At 42.4% G+C, this 18271-nt stretch overlaps 1 protein-coding gene across 8 annotated transcripts in view; it reads left to right on the top strand.

Annotated features, from left to right (window-relative positions):
* Nucleotides 1-18271, top strand: part of ALG1 (ALG1 chitobiosyldiphosphodolichol beta-mannosyltransferase) — a 47530-nt gene that overhangs the window by 1134 nt on the left and 28125 nt on the right. For 4 of the 8 annotated variants that reach the window (XM_033963375.1, XM_033963369.1, XM_033963376.1 and 1 more), the window contains exons 2-7: nt 1902-1979; nt 5371-5474; nt 6038-6186; nt 8707-8796; nt 11611-11721; nt 12032-12162. In XM_033963375.1, coding sequence (XP_033819266.1) covers nt 6137-6186; nt 8707-8796; nt 11611-11721; nt 12032-12162 — 382 coding nt within the window. In that variant the 5' untranslated portion in view covers nt 1902-1979; nt 5371-5474; nt 6038-6136. Of the gene's footprint in view, nt 1-1901; nt 1980-5144; nt 5253-5352; nt 5475-6037; nt 6187-8706; nt 8797-11610; nt 11722-12031; nt 12163-18271 lie in introns of all 8 variants that reach the window. The other 4 variants (XM_033963373.1, XM_033963374.1, XM_033963372.1 and 1 more) reach the window with 3 other exon arrangements.

Genomic DNA, 18271 nt, shown 5'->3' with positions numbered 1-18271 from the left:
GTATACAATAAAAATGACCCAACACGGGCTGTGTTTTGGCAAAATAAAAATGCCTTCCTCAGGGGTCTTATGGGGTCCTTGGCCGTCTTAAGTATAAAAACATGAGTCGCAAAAAACAAACAAGAGGCTACAAACAACCAGCACAGCTCACAAGACCACAATGTGTAGTCTGCTGCTTGTTTGTAGCCTCTTAACTACTTGTTTTTGGTTTTTTGGGGGTGACTTTTATGTTTTTATACTTAAGACAGCCAAGGACCGTATAAGACTCCTGAGGGGGCATTTTTTAATTTTACTGAAATGGCCAGTGTTGGGTCATTTTTATTGCATACATTATTTGTTTTACCCTGTGGGTCACTTGTGACTAAACACCCTTTGTGGATTGTTAGATTATTGTTTTTAAGTTATTTGGACACTTGTTAAACTACAAACTGATACTTCTGATCTGTTCCACAATCTTTTTCTTCATTTGCTTAAGATACAGATGCTGATGGGGTTGGCCTTGATTTGTATTCTTTAGATTATGTAAATTTATTTCAGAATTTTTTAATTTAGAGGCCTAATGAATTTTGGTTTTAGTTTCAGCACCAAAACCAGCCAGAAATCCACATTTGGCCCTTTTTTATTTTGGCTGGAAAAAAGCATTTTCAACTGGAACTGAAACTCAGTCTTGACCTCCCTATCACTCTTCCTTCTCCCCTCCCCCTACCAGGAGCTAGCTTGATCCTTCCCTCTCTCTCTGTCCACTTCAGACCAGGATTCACCTGTAGGCACTATCCCCAGGCCTTAGTGGTCTACCTTAGTGGTCTAATGTTGTAGTCTAGTGGTTCCCAAACCTGTCCTGGAGGACCACCAGCCAATCAGGTTTTCAGGATAGCCCTAATGAATATGCATGGAGCAGATTTGCATGCCTGTCACCTCCATTATTTGCAAATCTCTCTCATGCATACTCATTAGGGTTATCCCCAAAACCTGACCAGCTGGTGGTCTTTCAGGACAGGTTTGAGAACCACTGAATTGTAGTCCACTTATGCGTTTATCTTTTTTTTCAGTTCAAAATTTTATTGAAATGTTGTAATACAAATACAAAGAAATACAAAACATAATATAAAAAACAGGCAAAAGACCACCATATGATATTAATCTTATGCAGACTGGATGGACCATACAGGTCTTTCTTTATCTGCTGCCATTTACTATGTTACTAGACTGGGGGGGGTAGCTGGAGTAGGAGTGATCTATTGTCACAATGGCTGCCTCACACTCCAGATATGTTCAATCCAGTTGTGGTACTAGCATTATTGTATGCATAAAGCTATGAATAGTGGTGTCAGTAGCTGGTGGGGGCTGGGCAGGAGAGAAGATTCCTATGCTTGTTGGTAGAGAATGACACGGGGACAAATTGTTCCCCTGCCCCATTCCTGCAAGCTCCATCCTCATCTGCACAAGCCTCAAACACTTTAAAATCATAAGGGTTTGAGGCATGTGCAGTTAAGGCAGAGCTTACAGGAATGGTACAGGGACAGCGACAAAACTTGCGGGGACGAGGCAGGGAAATTGAGTTCCTACAGGGACGGGGACAAATTTGTTCCCATGTCATTCTCTACTTTTTGGGTTGGGGTAGAGATGGTGGATAGCCGGAGTGAAGCAGGGCAAGTATGCTTGTATCAGGGACTTTAGGGAAAATTGAGTGAATGCATTGGGTGAATGAGCAAGGATGGGTTCATTGAAGTGGATAACATTGAGCTTGATGAGTATATATGGGGTTCTTGGGTTGGAGAAGTCCATCTTTGCTCCTAAATTCTGGGCTAGATTCATCTAGACCTCAGTCATTGAAAGTATCTTAAAGATCTCTGTGTCATACAAAGGAAAGTATATATTAACATAATTTCATTTTCTGATAGGCTCAAAACTCCATGGGGATATTTTATGTAACAGTAAAATAAAGATTGTGGCGATTTCTGAAGTTGCAGCATTAAAAGGTAATATACTCTTCTAGTTTTACTTTTATGTCAGTTGGCTATAACTTTTTTTAATACAGTGCACTTTCTGCTAAGAGGAGGAACACACCAATGTATGAGGTATGTAGCACTTTTTCTAGGATGAGTTTGAAAACTTAATTGTCAGACCTCATATGCTTACACTAGTGCGGGGGTCGGCAACCTGCGGCTCCAGAGCCGCATGCGGCTCTTTTCCACCTTTGCTGCAGCTCCGGTAGTGTGTCACGCAGGCATGCACCTTACAAGTCCAGCGTCGCGGCGGGAAATAGCCATGCTGAGCAGTGAGCTCAGCACATACACAGATGAAAGCCTTGCTTGCTGATTGGTCCGGCGGCCCCGCCCCACCGTGCCGCCGGACCAATCAGCAAGCAAGGCTTTCATCTGTGTAGTGCTGAGCTCACTGCTCAGCATGGCTATTTCCCGCCGCGACGCTGGACTTGTAAGGTGCCTGAAAAAGAAATCATCCTGGCCGGGGTCGGTGTCATGCTCCGGAGATCTACAGCCTTCCTATCTCCCTCTCCCTTCTACCTGCTTCCGGCCACATCCCCTGCTCCGCGGCTCTCTTCGGCAACTCAGCAGCAGCGATCGACACAAGCTTCTGACGTCGGGGCCTACCCTCTGCGAGTCCCGCTTGTTTCAACTTCCTTTTTCCACAAAGGCGGGACTCGTAGAGGGAAGGCCTCGATGTCGGTAGCTTGTCTTGATCACCGCTGCTGACAAGTTGCTGAAGAGAGCCGCGGAGCAGGGGGGTGTTGCCAGGTGCAGGTAGAAGGGAGAGGGCCAGATGCAGGACTCGTGGGTGAGGGAGGAAAAGAGAGAGAGAAAGAGAGAGGGGAGGGAAACAAAAGGAAATATTTCATACTGGGCTGGGCCGGAGTGGAGGGAGGGTGGAAAGATTCTAGCTACAGGGTGCAGTAACAAAGGAAAAGGGGGGAAAGCTGAAAATGGAGATAGTGACACAAAGAAGAGAAAGAGTAAGCAGGACCTACTGAATAAGGATAGAGATACAGAGGGGACATGAAGAGGAGGTGAAATAGAGACATAGAAGTAATGCTGAAAAAGTGTGTGGGGGGAGATAAAGACATTGAAAGGGCAAATGGTGAACATGGCGTAAAGATAAGGACAGAGACAAATGAAGATTCTGAAAAAGTGGTGAGATAGGGATATAGGTGAGATGGACACAAAGAAGGGTGATGCTGGAAAATAGGTGGAATGGTAATTCTGACAGACACAGAAGGGAAATGCTGGATCAAGGAGAGATGGGGCTCAGGCTGGATGGAATGAGGAGAAATGCCTTGTTGGCCCGGAACTTCCTCTCCTACGTCAGAATTAACGTCAGGGAGCGGAATGCTGGTCAGCGCAACACTTCTGCAGGGAAAGCTTGGGACGGCGGTGGCTTGGGGGCTGTTCCCCGATTGCGGTGGCAGCAAACCGAGTGGCTTGGGGGACGGCACGGAGACAGAAAGAAGGGGGAACAGGGAGACAGAAAGAAAAAGTTGGGGGAGAGAATGAGGTCTGGAGGAGAGGAAACATACAGGAGGCTGAAAGAAAGGAAGAAAGATTGGATGCACAGTCAGAAGAAGAAAGTGCAACCAGAGACTCATGAAATCACCAAATAGCAAAGGTAGGAAAAATGATTTTATTTTCAATTTAGTGATCCTGTATATAGCATTAAGATAAGAAACAATATATGCAGTGTTAGATTTGTTTTATAATGGTTTTGCGGCTCCAAGTTTTTTTTTCTTTTCGAAAACGGGTCCAAGTGGCTCTTTATGTCTTAAAGGTTGCAGACCCCTGCACTAGTGTCTTGCAAACTTCCGGAAGCCGCGGTACACTAAACCCTGTGCTGCGATTGGAAGGCATCCAGAAATGTGCGGATATCGACACAATGACATCATACACATAAGTGATATCATGTTTACGTCTGCACATGCGCAAAGGCCCTCCAGACAGGGCCCTGAGCCACCAGTTTGGGAGGGGGGGTGCTACAAAAAGAGAGGCACATAGAGAAAGGCACCGACAAGGAGTATAGGTGCCGGCGCCAGCTGACTGCCTACAGGACGTGCCTCTTGCGGTGAAAGGCATGTCTTGTAGGCAGTCAGCTGGTGCCAGCACTTCTCCTCCTTGCCAGCGTCTTGCCATGGCACACAATTTGTGATACACTGGCTTACACTATATTTGTGCAAGGTCAGTGGTGATGTGCGTGCAGAAGTGAAACAGATAGAGCTTTTAAACTCTTATTTACAGTAATTACTTAGCCAAACCGTATGCTACATCTCTGTGTAGTTAAGGAGGTAAGCAGGTACTTTTTTAAACAACTATCTTTTATTATTATTAATAAGCAATTTTGATAAAATCAAAAATGACAAAAAACATTAAATAATAAACAGAACTGAAAAAGAAATTAAAAAGAAAGCTACTCAAGAAAAACAAAATAATGACAATCTTGCCTGTATTAATTAAAGAGAAGGAGACAAAGGGAAAATAAAGGCCTCCTTTTACTAAGCGGTGTTAGCGATTGCCGTGCGCCAAACCCCTAGAGAGTTGGTGTGGTTACAGTGCCTGTGTGTCCCGATTGGCTGGTTAGATAGTGATAGGACACCTGCTTCCGTCTACAATCTGGAAGCCATTTATAGAATTAATTTGGCAACAATTTAGGCTTATACATGCATCTTACTAAGCGCTGTTCTATAAAGAGGCATGCATCCATCTTTTAGCATCCATCCATGTAACTGAAAATGGGGTGGGGTCAGAGGCTTTCTTCAAGGATTTAGAGGATATGCAAGAGGATTTAATCCAGGTTTCAGTTAGTGTAAATCCTCGGGTGTGGTTCCCTATGCTATTTTGTAAATGGCGCCCAACTCAAAGTGCCGTTTATATAATAGGGCTCAGTGCTTATTTCTTCAGTGCCCAAATTTGAGTGCTAGTTACAGAATCTAGTCCATTGTGTATAAATGTAGAGTTTATTTTATTTTGCTTGCTGTTCTTTTACTGGCATCTCTAGTAGGAATATTTATTTTATGTTAGCTGTTTTTATGAATGTTTTTATTGTACTCTGCTTATAATGAGGAGGATTTTTAGTTTTTCTCTGATGTATAGCATTATATTGTTGTGAAGAAATAAAATAAACTCATGAGAATCCTTTAGAGGTATTTTTAGGCTAGATGCGTCCAACAAATGGTTCCTGTCAGCAAAGCTGCTCAGAGTGTATGGACTCGCAGCAGAGACAGACGGCTCTGCTAAATGTGGAATGAGGTAATTTTGCTGTAGAAGTTTGAGGCTGGCAGGTATATGAAAAAAGGGTTCTGCTCTTTTGATATTTTGGTAAGAAAGATCAATATTTTTTCATTAACAGAATGATATGTGTTTACAGTTGGCCCGAGGATTTTCCAGTATTTTACTAAAGTGATTGTACAGGCAGCACAGCTGTGCTATGTGCTGACGAAGATTGGTTCACCTTCCTATGTTCTTCTGCAGGTATGCTTTTGAGTTTAACATGTCAATTAGGTAAATCAGCCCAAAATTGATTTACATGACCTGGAATAGTCTTCCACTGCAGGTGATTGAGGCCAGCAGTGTGCCTGATTTTAAGGCCAAATGGGATTGACACATGGGATCTATTCACAGGGCAAAGGAATGGGAGGGTCATTAGGGTGGGCAGACTGGATGGGCCGTGGCCCTTATCTGCCGTCTATTTCTATGTTTCTATGTATGACCTGCCCTTGCCTCCTTCACCACCAAGCTGAATGGCACTCTAGTAGAAGTGCATGGAGCACTGTATGCTGAAATGCCTGAAATGTGAATTATATATTCTGATCAGTTCATGGACAGACTAAAAGTCTCGGTGTCAGAGCCATGAAGTTATTGACTATTGCCTGTTGCTGCAGATGGTTTCATCCAAGCCACTATACCAACTAAAATAAGTAATATATTAATCTAGCCTTTAAAAAAAATTTTTTTTGCAGTTCATAATATGCATTTTATCATCTCTTTTAAATGTTATAAAAATTAACCCATATGGATTTGTTTACCTTTTACAGAATCCTCCGGGTCTCCCCAGCATAGCAGTGACATGGCTAGTTTGTTGTGTATGGAGAAGCAATTTAATCATTGACTGGCATAACTATGGCTATACCATAATGAGTCTTACACATGGAGAGCAACACCCTGTAGTCCAGCTTGCAAAGTGGTCTGTATGATTAAAAAAAAAAAAAAAAGTTGTTTTATATGTTCAGTGAAGTCCATCAGCATATATAATGTTTGATTGGAGCAGGCTCCAGCTCTGATCCCTTGAAGGGTAACTTTGCTGTTGTGCAGTGGTTTTAATTTTGTTTTAATTTAATTTACTATTTACTATACCACCCTTCCTTAGGCAATAACAGGGCGGTTTACAAAATTATAATTAAAATGGAAAAAAGAAAGAAACTCTTAAAAAAATAAAAAGGACAGCATAGGATGGAAAAAATGGACACACAAAATATAATAAAACATTCTGCAACCTGCCTCTCTTGTAAACCCTCACGACTCCAGAGCCATCTAACTGAATAGAAAAATCTTTCTCAAAAAGGAGCGCCTTCATAAGTGTTCTAAATTTCAAATAAGTTGATTCAAGGTGCACTGTATTTGGAAGGGAATTCCAAAGAGACTAAAACTAGACAGCTGTCAAAAGATTTCTTTACTTTGAAAAAAAATGGTAATTGTGAATATAAAGCTATTAGGAAGGAAAATGTATGATAGTCTCAGTAATACAGATTTTATGTTTTTTAAGCGGTTTTTGTTTGATGAAAATCTCTGACTTAACCAAACAAACCGTTGCACACAGTTGTTTTTAAGATTGTCATATTTGTCAACCTTCTGGACTGTCAGTAGGCTCAGCTACTGTCATTAAAAAAAGAAAAAAAAAAATCCTCCAGAAACCCCTGGAACCTCTTGAAAGATTCAGAATGCAAATTCTGATATTTAGTTAAATTCCAGTGTTTGCTGAACTTTCATGCTTGAACTAGAGTAGTATTTCGCAAACTGTGTGTCATAGCACGCTACTGTGCCTCCTGAGATTTCAGGTGTGCCGCAGCACACTGGGGAGAAGGAGAGGCATTGGCTGACTGCCCACAAGACGTGCCTCTCGTGGTGAGAGGCACATCCTGTAGGCAATCAGCCAACACCTCTCCTGTCCAGTCCTCTTCCCTGTTGGAACCCCCTTTGGTGTCTCAGGGCCTGTCTGGAGGGCCTTCACGCATGCGCGGACGTCGACGTGATGACATCACACATTCACATGCACTTTGGATGCCTCGAGCCACGGCAACTACGTTTAGTGTGCCACGGCTCAAGAAAGTTTGCGGAACACTGAACTAGAGAATGAGCTGAATGTGCTCGAGGAGTGAGATCTGGGGTCTGACAAGCCCTAAATGAGACAAACCCCAGCAGAAATTCTACATCTCTGGTTCTGCAAAAAGAGACTCCATGAACAAAGAAATACTCTCAATAACAGATATAGAGTAGAATTAGATACTTCTCCTTACTACTCATAATCCAGATCCAGATGTGCCCTTGAGTCAAATCAACTCCTGGTGACCACATAATGAGGAATCCCGCCTCCCCTTGTGTTTTTATTGGCATGATATAGAAGTGGGTTGCAGATCAACGTTGTGCATGTTCATTGTGGATATCCTGAAAGCCTGAGTGGCAAGGGGGTACTCTAGGACCAACTTGGGAAACACTAGTCTAATATATCCGCTATAATAAAACCCTTAGCGCGCATACACAGTTGAAATTTCGTGCGGTCGTGATCTCTGATCTGTGGTTCCGTGTCGCTGCGTGTGCAGTAGGAGCCTTCGGTGGTTTGCGACGCATGCGGCAGTTTCCCCAGCAATATTCCTGCCCCGATCTCCGACGCCGGCTGACTTCTGACGACACCTCTCCTCCTCATCCCCGGACCAGCAGCGGCAGCAGCCGCGGGGCATTTGCTAGGCCGGCCCACTTTGATAATCAAGTTTCAAGTTTATTAAAAAGCTTGTTATACCGCTTATATAAATTTCTAGGCGGTGTACAGCAATAATAAGAGAGAGAGAATCTTTAAAAATTACAAAACAATTTAGTATTAATATATTAAAAACAAGACAGTGTTAATTAAAAAAAAAAACCATTGATAAAGAATAAGAAGTTTACTACACACAAATAGGAAAGAGGGAAGAACTACAATATTTAAATAAAGCACATTTAAGGGCAAAAACAGTGGGTAGGGAGAGAGACTGTCATCAGTTTAGTCCTGAAAAGGACAGTTTTATCCGAAAGCATCCTCAATAATAAGGTTTTGAGTTTTACTTTAAATTGCTATAGAGAAGATTCCATCCGTAAATGTAAAGGCAATGCGAAGCGGGCCGGCCTAGCAAAAGCCTCGAGGCTGCCCAGCCTAGTGGATGCTGGACAGTGATCAGGTAAAGGAGAAGGGGTACTACTAGACAGGGGGGAAGTAAAACGAACGGAGAAGGGCTACTCCTGGACAGGGGGAGCAGGGAAGGGATGCTGCTGGACATGGGGGAGGTAAAAGTAAGGGAGAAGAGAATACAGACAGGGGGCAGAGAGAAAGAAAGAAAGGAAGAAATGCCTAAGTCTAGCACCCGTTAATGTAATGGGCTAGAAAACTAGTATCTTAATAAACCCTTAAAGCTGGATATGATAAAGAAATTGTTTATATTCTTTGGCTTACCAGGTATGAAAAACTTTTTGGTCGTCTGGCCAACTACAGCTTTTGTGTGACCAAAGCCATGAAGGAAGATCTGCTCATTAACTGGCGCATCAAGTATGTCACATTTTGCAAGATCTGAGTGTTTGATGTCAGTAACTTCTTAAACTGTGTATTTATCTGCTGTATTTGAAGGGGGAGGGGGCAGGGCACTTCTCAGCTTGTAGAAATGGTCTGTTACTAATTGTCTTTGCCTTGTTGGAATTTGAGTTGACGCTGGATGGGATTTGCAGTTGTGAGGAGGGTAGAAAAAGAGAAAAACAAGATTGTTCTTATATTTGACATGGCAAATGTTAAGTGTATGTTGCATGTACATGTATATGAACAGAATTTGGATAAGTGAATTTGAAGTAGAGCTCACAATGGGCTGGATTCACTAACCTGCCCGATCGGGTCCAATCTGGGCAGGTCTGACGAATTCAGAAAACACTAACATGCAGATGAGGGCGATTGGAAGAACGGATTGTGCTATAGCGATCCCTGTGCATGCGCAAACCATCTGTAGATGGTCTGAGCATGCGCAGGACCTCCGGGCTGTCGGAGTTGGGTTTTTTTTCTTCTTCTTCCATTAGCGCAGCCAGGGAACCTAAAAGAGCTCTAAATTCACCGAAGCCCTCGAAAAAGACAGCCAGCCACTTCCTTACCTGCTTCAGCTGAATGCTTCATTGCCTTGTTAGTACTATGAAGCATCTCTCCAGCGCCAGTCTCAAATTACCCAGCTGAAGACCCTGTTCTCTCCCCCCGAAGAGAGGGTTTGCTTTGCTCCTCTTGTCCCTTTTAGATCCCTTTAACTGACACACCACCTTTGAATCTCTCAGCAGAGAAGGAGCTTTCACTCAATTTGGATGTACTCACATTCCCCAATGTTTTATGAAAGCTCTGCAAACAGTAAAGCTTTCTGTAAAATATGTATAAGGATGTGCAAGAGTATTTTTATATGTGACAGCACATACAGGGAAAGAAGCATTTTCAAAACTTTTTACATTTAGAAAAATAATGTGATCCCTCGTAGCTTTATACAATCAATTGCCAGCAACTGCACATGGAGATGCTGATGTTGAAATCCAAATTGTAGTTGCTGGCAACTATACTGCCAGAGTTGTTTTCTAATAATGAAAAAAACCAAAACATTACCAAACATCACACTTCAACACAAGGCAACAGTAACAGGAGGAAACAAAAAAAATCTAAAACTTTTGAGTGTCTTCTAAATAACTCGACATGGGCTTGCATCAGTCCCACAGGTTTTCTTCTCCAGAACCCCTTGTGTTGGAGGGAATGGGATACCGGAGAAGAAAAGCTCTGGTACTGGTGGTGGGCGACCTCAGATTTCCATAGGATCTCCTCTTCAGTCTTCTCCTCTGGCCAAACGAACTGATGCGCTTGTTCTTATCCAGGAGATTCAAAGAAAGCAAGCAGAATAACAGGTTCAAGGAATACCTGTTAAATCTGTTGAATTTGTTGGTTGGGAACATTGTGTGCCATACGAGTTGTTCATTATATTACCTTCAGACTCCTAAGGCAGGCTCATGTCGAGTAATTTAGAAGACACTCATAGGTTTCTGTGCACCACTGGTTCCCTTTGTGGTTTTTTTGTCACCTCCTCTGTTCCTGTTAGCTACACTGCCAACACAAACATCCCTTCTCCACCCCAACCCTACAGCATGACACAGTGACTGTTTCCCGCGGGTAATCTGCAGGAATGGGGGGGAATCAACTGGTTGCCACAGGTACGGGGACAAGGCTTTTCACCACCCCATGGAGCAGTGAATGCCCTTGTCTCCACAGTAAAGGTTCTGCCACAAGTTGCCTCCTTTACCACCCCTCCGGGGCAGCAGCCCCCCTCGCGATTGCGAGTCCAGCAGCTCCTCCTCGTGAGTCAACAGTCTCCCTCCCTCCCTATTGTGGGTCCATCAACCCTCCTCTCTTGCACCTTCCCTCCTGGCTCCTGATAGTGACTACCGGCAAACACCCCCCCAACAAACCTGCGACTCCCCCGTCGGCCCTTTGCACTACCAGGGTGGGCCTACCAGTCTCTTAGAAGCATTCGTAGGACAAAGAGACAACATTGCACACAGGGATGCTCCGGAACCTTCTTCCCCCCGAGTTCCCCCTTCAATGTAATGCCCTAGTTGTATTCCCCTAATACTATTCCTGTCATGTGTTACTGCGGTATTCTGTTAGCATGATTTTTCTGTGTAGCATTCTGTAATAATTTGTCTTATTCAGTTTTCTTGATAGTGGAGGAGATATTTGTGAAGGGGCGGGGAGGAGAGACAGGGGTTTTGTTGATCCTTGCTCTGTATGTTTTGTGTTTATAAAATGATAATTGTACAGAAATATTGTTTCTTTTTATACTTTAATAAAATAAGTTCAATCTAAAATCACAACTATTCAAAGCTTGTGCAGATGGGATCAGACAGTTTACGGGGACGGGGACCAAGCTCGCGGGGTTGGGACAGGGACCTAGCTCGTGGGAATGGGGCAGATACGGGGACAAATGTTTTCCCTCTGTCATTCTCTACCACAGCATTTAAAATCACCCCTTCCCTTTGCTAGTCAGCTCCTACTGGGGTTCCCTTGTGGTCTAGAAGGAGCAGGAGTGATAACTCCTACTCTGTCATGGCCTGAGGTTCAAAATGCCACCTCTTCACCCAGCAGTAGTCATGTGGTATTGCTGCTAGGAGCCAAGCTACCTTATCAGGGCTTGTTATATAACAGATAAGTTTCTCTTTGATATCTATTATCTTGACTAGATTGTAAGGTATACTGAGAAGTGACTGTCTCTTCTATGTATTTGTTTAGCATTGCAATGTTTACCATTCCCAGATGTATAGTTCTGATGGGATCATCTTGTTTTTCTCACTACAGTGCAATAACACTTTATGACAAGCCCCCTTCTATCTTTAAGGAAACACCACTTGATATGCAGCACAGATTATTCATGAAACTTGCAGAAGAGTATTCTCCATTTAAAGCACGGTATGTATAGCATTAATTAAGTACAGTCTGCATAAAATTCTTATCACTGAAATATTAGCTCTTTCATTCTGTTTCAAGAATAAAAGTTCAGATTTAATTGGATTTATAATTTAGAAAATCTGTACAAAACAGTACAGTTATTGAAAGCAGTTTATATTTGCTAGGTTTAATCGCTTGACCATCAAAAAAAATTGGCTTCTAAATCCAAACTCACTAGCCTAGTTGAAAATTGACCAGAATAAGCACCAACCATTTTTGACTCAGCTAGATTTTGAAAATGGTCTTCAAAATAAATTGTCGTGTGTTCTAGTTTACTTAGGACAATTTCTGAATGCCCGGAAGTTGAAAAGTCAGCATTTACAGAATTGGACAGTAGAAGTGGAAGCGTAACACATATCCAAGGAAGACCAGCACTATTAATCAGCAGCACAAGTTGGACAGGTCTGGATGGTTTAGATTTGGTGGCAAGCTCCACATGAAGAAGAATAAAGCTCTTTTTGACTGTTGAAACAAGTCTTTTTTTTTTTTTTTTAAGTAAAAGACATTCAAAAGTATATTAGGACCCAGGAGGCAATGCTATAGAGTTATTTTTATAGCAGAGTAGCTAGATTAACCTGCAAAGAGGGACACATTTTTATTCTATTTTATAAAGATACAAATATTAGCACAGATCCTGCAAAATTAGTACCTAGATTGAAGACATGGACACACTGCATGCTCTCTCTGAATGTGGCTATTGTATACTTCCTAATCAAACAGCATACAATTCCTTATGGATGGGTTATATAGTACCTCAACTCGTGAGTTGGATTATAGAAGGCATCAATCATTTTTCTCATCTCTACCTCCTTGTCTTCCTGAGCACTGGCCTCTCTCTAAAGTCTTAGCTTCTACAAGTGAGTTGAGAAGGTGTCTTTTCCTCTGCACCAGATTTGTTATTTTGGGGTATTAATCCAATATTTTTGACGCTTTTCTGTGCTAAGAGGTTCCCAGTAATCCTGGGACAGCTCTGCATAGGAGAAAGGTCATTGATAACAAAAAAAAAACAAAGAGGAAGAGTACAAAAATGCCTACAAACACAAATCTCCCTTCAACCCAAACAGTGGAGGGGCAGAGGAGGCCCCCCCAAAACTCAAAACGAAAATATTTAAGTGTGTAGGGAAAGTCCTCAGTCTCACAGCTAGCAATGGGGAATCCAAACCTCTATCTGCACAGCTGCCACATTTGTAAACCCTGTGAAACATCCCAGGACTGAACCCGTGTGATGAACAATCAAGTGCACAAAAAGTGAAGTGCTAAATAATAAGTTTAAGGTAAATTTTTAAAGTTAATGCCGCCTCTGTCCCACTACAATAGGGTAACACAGCGACCCAAAGTTCATAAATGCCTAAGAAAAATCAAGTCAAAAATGAAACCATAAAAGCTGGCAAAATGCTGAAAACTGAAACAGCATACATCTTTCCCTGAATTGATGAAGAGTAGTTTAAATTAATCTGCATACTTGCAATGTCCAACAGGGCTCCATTTCAAAGGTCAAAAAAAACCCCCTTCATCAAGAACTCATGCACTGCTGTCTCTGCTCATTCAGTTCATAATGATATCCTAGTGAAGTTGTGAAAAAAGGCAAGTTTGAAGAATGGTGCCGTTGGAGAGGGAACGCCAGATATCAGACACAACACATCAGCAAAGAAAAGAAACGGACTGAAATTTAAATGGCACAATTTCATTCAATGAAATTCAATCCCTGAGAGTGTATTGACTGAAGTTCAAAGATCCAATACTGTTCCTTCAGCTGTAAATGTGCACGTTTGTTCCCATTGAAATCGTCGGGTTGTTCAATGATGAACCATCTCAAATCAGAAGACGTATGATTCTGTTGTAAATAGTGGGGAACCATTGGAGAGCTCAAAGAATAAGGGCTCCTTTTACAAAGGTGCGTTAGGGCCATAATGCACTGAATAGTGCGCGCTAGCTGCTACCGCCTCCTCTTGAGCAGGCGGTAGTTTTTCGGCTAGCGCGCGCTATAGCACATGCTAATCCAGTGCGTGCGCTAAAAACACTAGCACACCTTTATAAAAGGAGCCCTAAGTGTTGATCCTACTTCTATGCTCATTGAGCCTGGTTCGTATAGAGCTCTTTGCATGCGCCCCACATAAGTGAGATGGCAAGGACATATGATCATGTAAATAACCCAAGTTGATTTACAATAGGTAATAGTTCTCAATGGATAAGTTTTATGAGTCTGAGGATGAATCCAAATGTTGCAAGTTATTGTGGTTAAACACATATCATAGTGATTGCAAGCCGTATGTTGTCCTGTCTGGTCAGTCCTTCTAGGCCAGGGGTCTCAAAGTCCCTCCTTGAGGACTGCAATCCAATCGGGTTTTCAGGATTTCCCCAATGAATATGCATGAGATCTATATGCATGCACTGCTTTCAATGCATATTCATTGGGGAAATCCTGAAAACCCGACTGGATTGCGGCCCTCAAGGAGGGACTTTGAGATCCCTGTTCTAGGCATAGATGAAAATTTAGAATGAACAATATGATCTGACAGGTTTCTAGACCGTGAATATGTGATACAGGGAGGATCTTGAAAAACTTTGTTTAATTGGAGAACATGCCAATGGCGTCTAATACTCCTGGCTATGTCAACGGCTCGATCATAGAATGTTAAAACACATATTGTTTTCTCATCACTAGTAGTATTTTTATTATGAAGTAACAAGTCTTTGTTGGCATAGAGAGCCCTAAGAAAAGCACGTTGAAGAACCTCTTTCTTTGAATCGGTCGTGCATGCTACGAGCTTGAATCTTATATTCCTCCACATCAGAACAGAGTCTCCTAATATGGAAAAATTGGCTGATGGGTAAGGATTGTTTCAGATGAGCAGAATGACAGCTGTTATACCTTAAATAATTATTAACATCTACTGGCTTTCTATACACAGTAGTTTCCAAAAAAGGATCTTTCTTCTGAACAAGGACATCTAAAAAAGTGATTTGATGATGATCTGAAGTCATTGTTAATTTGAGGTTCTTGTCTTTTTTGTTGAGCCAATCTAAAAAAGATATCAAAAGGGCCTCTGGGCCAGTCCAGGTGCAAAAGACATCATCAATGAATCTCAGCCAAACCTTAATGTAGGAAAACCAAGAAGATTGGTAAAGATATTGGTTGGCGATGCTAGGAGCCGCTGCAGTGCCCATAGCCACCCTGTGAATTTGGAGAAAAAAAATCTTTGTCAAACTGAAAATAATTGGGACAAAGTACCAATTTTGCCAAATCAAGAAGGAAATCAGCCCTGATCCGATCTTGATGAATTTGTTGCATGAAGATCAATGAAATTAATTCAAGGGCTGTTTCTTGGGGTATGTTAGAATATAAAGACTCCAAATCCATGGTAATAAGGACATCTGTGTCACAGATATCAGTAATTTGTTGTATAATTGAAAGAAAATGAGTGGAGTCTTTAACCTAAGATTTAGCTTGGCATACCAAAGGCTTGAGAAACCAGTCAATGAATTTTGACAAGGGTTCTAGGACAGTCCCTACTCATTTCTTGGACAAGTTAGAATAACGTTTAGATTGCTGTTTGTTCCTTTGTTCCATATGCTGCATATCATTCAATACAAGTTCCTTAAAAATGGTCAATTTAGAATCCAAGGAACCCGGGGGTCTCCACTCGAAGGAGCCCGCAAGATGGTTAAATTGTCGCTCGCAGGTTGGTCATGAAAAAATAATTGAATTTGCAATGATCTAACAAAGCATTCAATATCACAGCGGGCAGTAAAGGGGTTGCCTCTGCCCCTCTACTGTTTGGGTTGAGGGGAGATTTGTGTTTGTAGGAGAAAGGTCAGACATTGGGGTCTGAAGCCAGGAGGACCATCCTTTTAAGAGCACCTGCCTGACCGGCCTGCTTTAACACTTGGAGCTTGGGAATAGGTTCCTTAGGAGCAGTGCTCGCCTTTGCAGAGTCAGGTGCTTGAATATAGGCTGATTAGACCCTGCCACTGACCGGGAGGCTTGGCAGAGGTCGGCTGCATCCCCCCCCTCCCGGAAGAATCATGTGGGAGCATGAGAGGGTTGAGGGTTTTGGAACCCTAATAAAAGGCATCCAGAAGACACAATCCGCTGGAGCCACTCTTGCTTGTCTGAGGCAGAAATTCCTTTCCATTTTCAGTTGCAGTGAGAAGGTGATGCAGGCACAGCACATGGTAGTTCTGTGAATATTGCTCATTACCATCTATGGGAGAATCAGGGTCAGAAATGGACAAAACTAAGATTTTCTGGGGATATCCCAAGGATCCTCCACCTCTAAAATCCTATTTTCAGTGTTTTTGAGCTTTTAGTTTTGCTCCCAGTGGCCGTTTTTTAGCGCCATCTTGGATTTTCTGATTTTATTTTAAAAGCCTCCTATCTGCCTCCAAAACGCCTCAGTTTTGGTTTAAATCAATTGTAATGGACTCCTTAGGTTGATTTACCCTGTATCATGCCATTTGTGTGCTGGATAGGCGCTTAAAGAGCCTCCGTGCACTGCATGCTGTGGGGCATGTGAGGAGGGGCAGGAGCCATGGGCTTAGTCCCCCTCTTGTCTCTCTGCAGGTCATGAGTCACAGAAAATGTGAGAGCTGGGTCTCAAAACCACGACTGTGAGTCGCCGGCAAAGCACTGCTGTGTGGAAGCATTCACCCTGAGAGGAGATTAATTTCAGACCGGAAGATCCAGGTCAGGACTTTGATCCCAATTTTGTGATGTATGCAGCTGATGTATGCAGCTTACTGAAAATATAAATGAACACCTACAGGGTGATATCAGGGAGGTGAGCAGAGAGGATTATCTCCTCGTGGCAAAGCCCCTTCACAGTCTGTGAATCTGCAAGAACCAAAGGTCCAGTCAGAAAAGGACTGGGATGATTTGGGGTCGGACACAATGCCATTGTTCTCCAAGAAAACATCCTCTTTGGAGGATTCTGTTTCACAGTTGGGGGCACACAGCCAGGAATCAGTGGCAACCCTAGACCAGGGAGAGGATCCAACAGTGCAAAGACATTTCAAACAGTCAGATTTATGTTTAAATATATTTATTGATTTTCAAATCATATAATCAAGAATACCTTGTACAGAAAGCAAATTAGCAATTCTAGATAAAGCAAGAAACATTCCTATAACATTAAATCATATATTAACTAAAATGCTCAAGTCCTCTAAATTGGATCCAAGATTTCTTATAAAATAAAGCCAAAATTGAAGAATTGAACTTAATGTACACTCTTTCATAAAGTTAGCTGGAAGGCTGATTGCTGGGATTAACCTATAGTCATAGAGCTTATGATTTTTCTACCTCCAATCGGGAGAGCGCTAAAAAAGAAGTCAACTGATTAGGCTCAAAGAAAACATATTTAACTGATCGGTGATGGACTATACATTTACAAGGGTGTCGCAAATAAAAAGTAGCACCCAAAGATATAACACCTGGCTTCAACAAAAGAAATTCACGACGACGCCTTTGCGTCTCTCGTGATAAATCAGGAAATACCTGCACTTTACAACCCATAAATTCTTTCTGTCTATTTTTAAAGAACAGTTTTAACAATCATACTTTATCAATAGAGAGAGCTACTGTTATAATCAAAGTGCTCGGTTCTACAACCTCTTTATCTGATTTTTCCAATAACTCTGATACATCCAATAGTCCTTGATCCGACGGCTTTTTTGGTAATTTAGTCTTATTAGGTAAATAATAGACTCGTGATAAAGGAGGTAATGAATCTTCTGAGGCCCCCAAAACTTCAAGAAAATATCTTTTAAACATTTCTCTAGGAGGTGTCAGTGGAAGCTTAGGAAAATTAATGATTCTTAAGTTATTGTATCTAGAGTTATTTTCTAAGTTCTCCATTTTTCTTCTAAGATTGATATTGTCTTTCATTAAAGATTCCTGTAATTGTTTGGATGATTTAATGTCCTGTTCAAGCTTTTGAACCGAGAAATTAGAGGCAGTCATATCCTTTTTCAATTCTTTAAGTTCAGTGGAATGTTGAGATAATTTCCCCTCAATTAACTGAAGTTTGGGACTTATGGTCTTCACTAGTCCGGCCATAAGATCCCATAGTGAGTCCAGAGTTACTTCTGAGGGTTTTTCCAAAGAAATTACAGGTAAAGAAATGTCATAGTGCTCACCGTCCAGTTGAATAACTTTACGCTGTCCCTGAAGGTTAACTCGCCTCTCAGATGATTCCCCCTCAGCTTCTTCAAAGGAGCTCATATCCATAGGAGCTCCTGTCAGCAGGCTCTGTGATGGACTACTTGCCTCAGGGGAAGACAAGACCCCGACCTCCGGGGTTACCTTACCCCTTGGAGAGCTGCTTAGCTGAGGTTGCGGGGGCGGCGCCCTAACGTCGGGGCTCAACGATGTCTCCAATCCCGGAGGAATCTCCACGGCCTCACTGACGCCGCTACTCCTCTGCGGGCCTCCCTCCGACGCCGAAAAAATACCCTGCATCCGCCTGATGAGTTCCCCGATGTCACCAGCCGCGGGGGTGGCCGTGGGCCG

Source organism: Geotrypetes seraphini, chromosome 11, assembly GCF_902459505.1.
Source record: "Geotrypetes seraphini chromosome 11, aGeoSer1.1, whole genome shotgun sequence".
NCBI classification, from domain to species: Eukaryota; Metazoa; Chordata; class Amphibia; order Gymnophiona; family Dermophiidae; genus Geotrypetes; species Geotrypetes seraphini.
Note: the sequence above shows the minus strand (reverse complement) of the source record. Positions and strands in the feature narration are given on the sequence as shown.